Raw genomic sequence first — 10,240 nt, forward strand, 5'->3', positions numbered from 1 at the left:
TCATTTAATACTCATCTAATTGACTAAGACAGCTAAAAATGTAGCTTTTTAACCACTCGTTTGTCCAAGGATAAAGACCAGAAGACAGGAAAGAGTAGACTGGAAGGAAGGAAGGAAGGAAGGAAGGAAGGAAGGAAGGAAGGAAAAAATATTTGATTACTAAAATCACTTAATTCCAATAAACAGTATGCACTGGCTAATTACTTTCATCCATCCCAATTAATTTTGCTTAATAAAAATTAAACTAACATTTCCTTTTTCTGATGTTGACCATTTTTATTTACAATGCTATAGTGTTTCAAAATTGTTTGGAATAATATATTTGTGTCCAATATGATAATAGTCTTTTTTTATAATTTATAGCTAATTCTATGTGTTTTGAGATGACAGCTCCATATATTCCATTTAATTTTATCTATTTAACTTCTTAATTTAGATTGCCCTAAGAATCCGAAGGAGGTTGATTGTGGATCCAAGTAAGACAATCAACACCCTTGTTATCAGCAGTCAGGAAATCAGGAGACATAATGCACTGAGGAATTCTGTAGTCAGGGACCTCTCCAAATCATTAAGGAGCAATGATGCTAGTTTGAGGACTAAAGTGCATCTGATTCAGGCTATAGTCCTTTTAATCACTTGCTATGTACCTGAGATCTGGATAATGAATAAGGATGACAAAAGAAGAACTGATGTCATTGAGCTATGGTGTTGGAGAAAAGGCACTGAACATCTCATGGATGGCCACAAGAACAAACAAATGTGTCTTAGAGAAGTTACAGCCAGAATGCTCCTTGGAGGCAAAGATGCTAAAGCTTTACCTCACATACTTCAGGCGTGTTGAAAAGGGATATCATGCTTGTAAAGGCAGAAGGTCAGTAAAGGGGAGGAAAACCTTCAACCAGGTGGACTGACTACCGTAATGGGCTCTAGTGTGTCAGGAAGTGTGAGGACGGCACAGATAGGTCAGGGTTCAGATCTCTTGTTCATAGGGTCACTATGGGTCGTACTCGACTTGGTGGCACCTAACAACAGAAATTCCAAGCTTTGTGAATCAGCCTTGTGTTGAAACTTATTTAAGTAGTCCTTTTAGCCAGGAACCATGAGTAATCTCCTTCAGTGAAATTTATAAAAAGCTTCTGAAAACTCACTGGAGGGTCAACTATAAGTTGATTCTGCCTGGACTGCACATGACAACAACAATCACAATACAGAATAATGCCACTCCTCCTTTGGTCCAAAAGCCAGACTTGGACATATGACTTATTTTGTCTAATAAAATAAGAATAGAGATGAAGCATTTACCTGGTGGGTAAGATCTGTAAGAGCCTCACAAGTTTTTTCGCTCTCTCCTCCCACTGTTATTTTAGCAACATTCTAGAAAAGTTCTATTGTATTAGTCTGGGTCCCCAAATGAGAGTGTTTATAAGAGCAGCAGTTCCCTATCAACTCACAATACACATATAAGGCAAACAAGCATTAAACTTTTTAAAATTTGTCTTGGTAAGTCACTAAGATCTTAGGGATGCATTTCATTGGAGCACAATCTATTCCACCATAAAATATAATCTCATATTATAATTAAAACCCAGGTTTGCCTTAATCTTCATTTATTTACACCTATAAATATGTGTACATTATACTGTGTGTGTGTATATATATAGATATATAATGTATGCATGTATACATACATAAATATTATAGGTATGTGTCTCTATGATAAATAAATGTCAATGTAGGTGTCACTTAGACATTTTGAATTAATGATTCAAGAGCCACAACCTGGAAAAGCAGCTCTGGCACAGAGATAACTGAGCTAGCTCCTCCAAGCTGTGCTCATGATGCACTAAGCAGCTTGCTCACCAAGTCCCTTATCCAGTCCTGAGCCCATCATCTGTCACTAAAAGATCAATGCAAAACCTGCACTTTAGAAAATGCTTTTCTTCTAATAAGATCAAAGAAAATGAAGATATCTTTCATTTTCTATGCTCTGCTACTTCAAAAATATGGCACATGGCAGGTAAACAATTCACATTTTATCAACCGAGAAAATGACTTAAGAAACAGCTACACATTTGGGTTGGAGAAGAGAAAGTACATTGGGGCAGTTTTTGGAGGGGTGCCCTGCACTCATTCTCTGTCCCACTGTTGTGTGCTCTGCCACCAGGCTCCACTCAAGATACTGCAAATATATCACTCTTGAAATATATTATTACAAAAGCGGAGGGTGCTAGTTTAAAAAGTAGTGTTTCTTATAAAGCTTATAGCTGATAGCTTCAGCCAAATTATCACATCAAAATGGATTTTTATCTATATCTACAAAAGCTTGCCTTTAATTAAATCAGCATAAAGAATCTCCGCAGCAACTCCGAAGTCCAACATTACTTGACATCACTTGTTTCGGACCAAATTAAAAGACACAGAATCACCATACCCTTTTTACTGTTCCTGTAGAAAATAACCAAGCTCAAGAATCAGACCACCATGCCTCATAAATTAGTCGATTTCCAAGTGTGAGCATTCTTGACTAGGATGAGCCTTCAAACTTGGACTACACATGCTCCCACATGTCCCTTCCCATATAATACCATCCCTTCCTCACCAGTCAACCTCCTGAGAGCTAGAAAAAAAGATATTTGTGCAAAAGATTTATCTGAGGGTGAATAATAAGTTGTTTACTTCTCAAAATCTAGAAAGTGTGTGAATATTTGTGTTGTTTGGTGTGTGCTATAGAGTCAGAACTGACCCACAGCTGACCCTCCAGCTGGTTTTCAGAAGCAGTAAATCACACAGGAGGAGATAGCCCATCCTTCTCCCATGGAGGAGCTGATGGATTTGAACAGCATACCTTTGGGGTGACAGTGCAGCTTCTTGCTGCTAGACCACCAGTGTTCCCTATTGGTACAATATTTGTGTACATTCGAAACAACGATCACTGAAGGAGTCTTAAAACCAGAGTACATTTGACCATTGTCTGGAGAATGAGTACTGAAAGAGTGACAGAACAATGGGTAAGAGATTTTGATTACAAATTTGTCTATGAGGGAACTGGGTGAGAATTTTAGATTATAAGAATTACAGTATGAACAATAGTGGACTAAGTGGTTTCAAAATTGCATGTAAAGCCAACCGGGACAGCTATCATAACGGCTTTTCAGATGATAAAAATGGATTTCTGGGCCGATCTGTTGTCTTAACTTTGAAAGAACACAATAGACAGGCAGCAGATGCCTGCCCAAATGGCACTCACCAGGCCTGAGGGATTTATGGCACTTTGTGTAAGAGACAGGGAGTTTTAAAACTAAAATATAAGGCAATGGTTTCTCATTACTCAAATAGCACTGTGAGTCATTTTCTGCCATGACAGCAAAATCCCCTTCAGGAAAAGAAAGTTCCAGAGCCCACCAACGTTGCTCCCTTTACTATCTCTGTCAGCAGTCACACATGAGGTCACTTTGATTTTCCCTTCTGCCTAGAGAATAAAGGACACTTTTCACTTCCTGGTGTTGCTATGAATATGCAAGCTGTAACTCAACAAAATTCAGAAAGTGAGGGGACAGGAAGGGCCTTCCTAGACATGTCTGACAACGCAGAAAATAATGTTTGAATAATCTGTTCTATTGATTCACCTAATAAGACACAGAACTCTGACAGGCTTTGTAGCAGGACGATGGGGTGTGTGAAAATGGTCTGCTCATAACTCAAGTCAGACAAATATCATCATTTGCAGAGAGGTACAGTCTACCAACGCAGATGCTTAATATTTAAAGCCAACTGGGATTAAAAGGGCTGAGTAATGTATGAAGCTTGCTTAAAAACTAAAGCTAGTTACTGGTACTTATGCAAAGAACAATTGTGGCGTGGCTAACACAGTCTTGTATTCAGCATGTTGCTGTTGTTAGGTGTTGTAGAGTCAAGTACACCTCAGAGTGACCCTCTGAACAACAGACCTAAACTCTGTTCTATCCTGTCCCATCCGACACACTTAAGGACATTGCTGCAGTCACTGTGTCAATCCATGTCCTTGAGATTAATTCCTCTCTTTCATTGACCTTTTCCATGACCTTTCCAAGCATGATGTCCCAAAGAACAGCTTCTCCCAGCAACATGCTCAAAGTATGAGAGATGAAGCTTAGCCATCTTTATCTCCAAGGAGCAATCTGGATTCACTTTTTCCAAGACATATCTGCTTGTTCTTTTGGCAGTCCATGGGATGTTCAGCATTCTTTTCCAACACCACAACTTAATGACATCAATTGTTATTCTATCATCTTTATTCATTGTCCAACCTTCAGATGTGTAGCAAGTAATTGAAAAGACCATGACTTCACCAATCAACAAATGAATGGATAAAAAGCTGTGGTATATTCACACACTGCATTGAAAAACAAGGAACTCATGCAATATTATGCAAAATGGGTGACCCTGGAGGACATTATACTGAGTGAAGTATCTCAGTCACAAAAAGACAAATACTGCATGGTGCCACTGTTGTAAAACAGGACTGACTTCGGGATTGGGGGGAAATTGAGAAAGATGGATTCAATAATGTATACTGCATTGAAACAAATGAGGGAGAAAACTGTTTAAAAGGGATATGTGATTAGGTATTTTTGTCATGACAGGAGTCCAGAGTGAAGGCTGTGTAGTGGAGTGTACCTGGGAGAGGGTTTGTAAAACAATGAAAGAATTTTTCTTTTACTTTTCCAAGAGGGTATTGTACTAGGTGGAGGGTTGGGAGGGGAGAAAAGTGCAACAATGAATGAATTTTTCTGGTATTCCCTTCTTTCAACCAAGGTCCATCTGACATCAGCAATGATAACATTGCTGCCATCGCCTCTTCTAAATTTAGCTTGAACTTCTGGCCCTTCCCTGTCGATGCACTGATCTATCCATTTTTGGATGATCTTCAGCAATATAAAGCAGCTCATTTATTAATTGCTTGAGTGTTGATTGAGTCTTAGTTAAGTGACAGATTTCCACCACACAGAGTTCCCAGATGAATTGTGTGCTGTGATTAAATTTTTAAACTAAAAACCTGTCTCTTCTGTATCTCTTCTTTTTAACCTGTCAGGATTTACAGTGAGAATGCACTCATTCCACAAAGGATACCGCAGTTCTTTGTACATCAAAAGAAATAATTCTAATCTGCAAATAAGTATGAAATGGATTACAAAGTTAAGATCACATTTTTTTTTTTTTTGCTTTACCTTCTTTTCTATAAACAATTGAATTTGGTAAGATATTTTTAAAATTATGGATACCTTGCATTTTAAATATATTCAATAATTACGACACACACAATCAAATCAGTTTCTCAGAAAAGCCTTGTATCAATTTATTTCTTACTTACCCTGTTTCACTCTTAGATCCTGCTGTGACAGGAGATAGAAATATGAAAATCTAAATGAAGTCTGCCAGTAAATCAGTGGCCACTGAGCTGATCTGACAGATAATGATTCCACGTGTCAGAACAGAGCTATGCTCAATGGAGTTGTCAGCAGCTGACTTCTCAGAAGTAGGTCACCAGGCCTTTTTTCTGAGGGGCCTATGGATGAGCTTGAACTTCTAGTCTCTCAATTAACTGTCAAGCAGGTGAACTGCTTGCACCAAACAGTTAAAAATCTACAGAAAACAGACCCTTACAATTGTCAAAGGAGTGTTCTGTGAAATGGGCATATTTTCCACTGAGAACTTGGGTTCAAATAAATGTGTTCCCTTCGAGTTAATGTCAACACTGAAAAGATCAATAGTTTTACGGAGTAGAACTTCCCAGTAGGATTTTCAAAGCTATAAATCTTTACAGCAACAGACAATCTCGTCTTTCTCCTGTGCAGTCACTGGTGGGTTCAAACTTCTCATGGATTAGCATCTGAGGGCTTACCCACTGTATCATCACCATTCCTTACGTTGAAGATATGGAGTGCTGGGGGCTAAGCTATTCATTGTCATTCACTTTGTCAAGGCAAATGAATTAGACGTAGACGTGGCCTCCTCTGACACCAAGCCACAGTACCTTCCATAATAAATGACCATGGAAACCTTTTCCATAAGTGATGGGGTTACCACTGCTGACCTACCAGATCATGCCTTGATTGAAGATCAGAGCGAGGACGTTGCCACTGATGTCAAATTCTGTGTATGAGGGCTAGAAGAGACACAGATATACACCGACTTAGCATCTATCTAAATGGTGAATGCTGAAAGGCAAGGTTTTCTGTGTAGACATGAGTAGGCTACCAGCTGTTTTATTACAGCAGTGCCGGCAGAAAATAACCCATTAAAAAATCATTAGAAATAAATAAAATAACAAGCAAGTATCATTTTTAAACATAGTAAGACCCATCTAAAAATGCTGTGCCAGTGTGGGAGACAGACTCATGCGTACACTGCTGGGAAAAGAGAAAATCAAAACACACGCCCAGAAAAGCAATTAAAAGATTTTCAAATCCCTTTCTCCTCTTAGACTCTGTAAGTTGACTTCTAGGAATTTGTCTTAATGAAGTCATCTGAAATGCTGATAAATTTTAATAAGCAAAGATGAAATCATCTAAACGTCTAACGCAGATTAAGCACAGACAGCACAGCTATCTATACAGTCTATATTGCAGCTAATTAGTCAATTTGGAAAAATATTTATATACACGAGATGAAATTATGCTCTAATGTTAAACAAGAAATATATAAAATTGAATGTTCATTACCTTTAGCAATGATAAGAAAATACAGAGAAATAGTTGGGGAGTACTCAGCAGAACACAGAGAGTTGGGGGGCCGATTTTGTGTTTGATTTTCTTACTTAGGTTTTGCATATTTAAAAAAAAACGTTCAAAAAGAATATAGGAGAAAATGCCTACAAAAGTATAAATGGAAATAAATATATGAAAGTTTAAGAAGCTGTTTGACTCCCCATCCAGTGTCCATCTCCCAGGTAACATCGTCCTGCTCAGGTCAGGAGCCTCAGGCTTCTCTCTGTGCAGAGGAGCCACCAACAATCATTTGGGACCCAGGGGGACATCTGTCCTAACTCATCCCATCTAAAGGCTTCCTGGCTAACTACTGGGCATTCTAGTAGGTCAGCTTCTACCACTGGATCAATCTTAATCGGCAAAGCCAATAAAACTTGTTGTTGTTGTTGTTATGTGCCATTGAGTTGTTTGCGTCTCATAGTGACCCTGTGTACAAAAGCCCTAAACTCCATTCTATCCTGTGCCAACGTCACTGTCTCAAACACACTCATTCCCACCACTCCACTCACAGAATCGATGCATCTCATTGAAGGTCTTCCTCTCCTGCACTATTCCTCCACTCTCCCAAACTTGATGTCCCTCTCCAAGGACCAGTCCCTCCTTGCAACATGCCTAAAGTATGTCAGATGAAGCTTCAGAATCCTTGACTCCAGGGAACATTCCGGCTTCACCATCTTCAGGACAAACCTGTTTGTTCTCCTAGCAATCCGTGGTATATTCAACACTCTTCTCTAGCACCACATCTCAAAGGCATCAGTTCTCTTTCTATCATCCCTATTCACTGTCCAACTCTCCAATGCATAGCACGTAATTGCAAAGAACTTACTCATACTTAATTTGAAAGAGAGAGTTTTCAAGTGAGGGCAGGTGACTACCTGGAAATAAGAGAATAAGAACTCAATTTATTACTGTCAAGTCACAACCAAGTCTCTAGTGGGTTTTCAGAGGCTGAAAATTGCACAGGAGGAAACTGTCTTTCTTCGTTCCACTGCTGGGACTGCTGGATGTAAATGGCAGGAAAGGTGCCACCTTTGGGTTAGCACACAGCTCCCACCTGGGTTACCAGAGCTCCCCAAAGCAAGGAAGAGAGCAGCAAACAGGAAACAAAGACCAAGAAGACCCCAAATGAGAGACCAAGGAATAGAAAGCAACTATCTCTCATCCCCCAGTTCTGTCACCTCTAGGTGTAGTTCCAGACAAAGCTTATTCTTCTTTTTATGTGTGATCAAGTTGGCTACAACCCATAGTGACTCTATGAACATCAGATCTGAACCTTTCCCTATCCTGCCCCATGCTTTCCATGTCTGCTATGTTGTTGTTGTTGTTATGTGTCGTTGAGTCGCCTGTGACTCATAGCCAGGCTGTATACAATGTCTGATAAACTCAACCTTATTGTTACAGTCACCGACCCACTTCATCTCTCTGAGGGTCATCCTCTCTTTCTCGGACCTTTCCCCACAGTCCAAATCTTCATAATAATCTTTTTCCTCAGTGCACACACATGCATGTGCACGCACCCTCACACACACACACACACACACACACACACACACACACACACACACACCAGGTCCTGCTATCCTTCCAGCTTTTATTCCTAGGTCCTTTGGTGGTCATAAACCTTATATTTTCCCCATCTCCACTTGTTTTCTCTGTCCTAATCTGTTTGTTTTATATCCCAAAGTGCTAAAAACATACTGACACAGTTTCTTAACATAACAACAAAAAAATTGCCAATGAGATTATAACCACAGGTACAGGGGTTAGGATTCATAATACACATTTTTAAGAGGCACAATTTAGTAAATAGCATTTCTTTCTTTGTCTCCAAGTATCTCTGTGTGCACCACACACATAAAAAAAGATAGGATATAGCAGATTTCTAATTTGGAATGCTAACAAAACTGTTCAAAACTTCCAAATGCTTTGTCCAGTTTAATTCTAAGCCTCAAGTTTATCAATATCCTACAGAGCAGTAGTACTTTCATATGCAGTAAAAAAAAGCGCCATGTGCTCTGTGAAAGATTTAGGGAGAAAATAGGAGATATAATAAAAATTATTAAGTCCCAAGATAAAACGATCTTATAAAATTATCTAATAATAATCCTTTATATCAGGCAAAACAACAATGATCTAAAAATGCAACACAAAATTTGCACATGATACTGTTAAAGGGTATAAAAAGTATCTCACTAGTTTGCAGATTATCTGCACTATTATTAGCACAAGGCGCAAAAACACTTGGTAGACAGATATAACTTTAAACTCAACAATTTGAAAACTCTTGTCTTTCAGGGAGAAAATGACCTGCTTTTAATCTTGAGAGCATCAAGCCTGCATCCTTTCCCTTGCATCAGAACACAGTGTAATACGTCACGGCTATTTTCTCCTGGAGTCCAGTATGATCACAGAACACACCTGAAAAGTACTCAAGTGGGTGGCCTGAGCCCTCTGCAGACTTGGAACAGCTTTTCTCTAAACCAGTTAAAGATCACAACTTCAACCTTGGTTCCCTTGAAATAGTGTCATGAGTTAGCCCACCAAAGTGCTCAGAGTGAAGAAAATAAAACAACAAAAAAACCACTAAAAATATTCACTTGTAGGCATTGATTTGCTGTCCTCTCATAAGCATGCAAGCCATTAGCATTGAGTTGACTCCATTTCATAGTGACCATTTGGGATAGAGTAGAATGGCCACAAATGGCTTTCAAAGATGTAAATCACATGAGAAGAGATTGTCCATCTTTCTCTGGTGTAGCTGCTGGTGGATTTGAACCAAAAGAGACATGCTGTGTGTAGGTGAGCATGGCAACTCCATATAGACTACATCACTGGAGGTATATTTTTATTACTAAGCAAATAGAAAAGGGAGCTCTGGTGGCCTCGTAGTGGGAAGGAATAGTACTGCCAACCCCAAGGAATGAGGTTTGAATCCACCAGCCACTCCACAGGGAAAACACAGACAATCTTCCTGTGCAATTTACAGCCTCTGAAAATCCAGTAAGGAGTTCCAAGTTTTAAGCCAGCTTTAAGTTGGTTTCAACTTTATGGTCCCTAACAACAATAAGTGCCTAAAAAAGTACACAGGACATCATGGGAAATCCTTGCATCATCCTGTTTTTTGTAGCACTAGCAGTTCAAGGAATAAAATATTGATGAGTGACTTGACCTAATGCAGAGACAGAATGTAGAGCAGCCCTACAGAACCATGCCACCACTCTCACATACCGTGGGCATGTTACCAGTACTTGGAGAAAGGCATCATGCTTGGTAGAACAGAGGGTCAGAAAAAAGAAGACTTCTTTTCATCAACAAGATGGACTAAGACAATGGCTGCAATTGTTGTTGTTGTTGTTATGTGCCGTCGAGTCGCCTGCGACTCATAGCGACCCTGTGTACAACAGCCCTAAACTCCGCTCTGTCCTGTGCCAATCGCACTGTCTCTGACACTCCCATCCCAATTATCCCAGTCACTGAATCAATCCACCTCATAG

At 39.4% G+C, this 10,240-nt stretch overlaps 1 protein-coding gene across 1 annotated transcript in view; it reads right to left on the reverse strand.

Moving 5' to 3' along the window:
* TMC1 (transmembrane channel-like 1) overlaps window positions 1–10,240 on the reverse strand; it is a 189,406-nt gene that overhangs the window by 25,391 nt on the left and 153,775 nt on the right. Inside the window, exon 15 of the mRNA XM_006894419.1 lies at window positions 6,078–6,145. Within this exon, the coding sequence (XP_006894481.1) occupies window positions 6,078–6,145 (68 nt within the window). The remainder of the gene's footprint in view (window positions 1–6,077; window positions 6,146–10,240) is intronic.

This window comes from Elephantulus edwardii, unplaced genomic scaffold (assembly GCF_000299155.1).
Source record: "Elephantulus edwardii isolate Elephantulus edwardi_28Jun2011 unplaced genomic scaffold, EleEdw1.0 scaffold00141, whole genome shotgun sequence".
NCBI classification, from domain to species: Eukaryota; Metazoa; Chordata; class Mammalia; order Macroscelidea; family Macroscelididae; genus Elephantulus; species Elephantulus edwardii.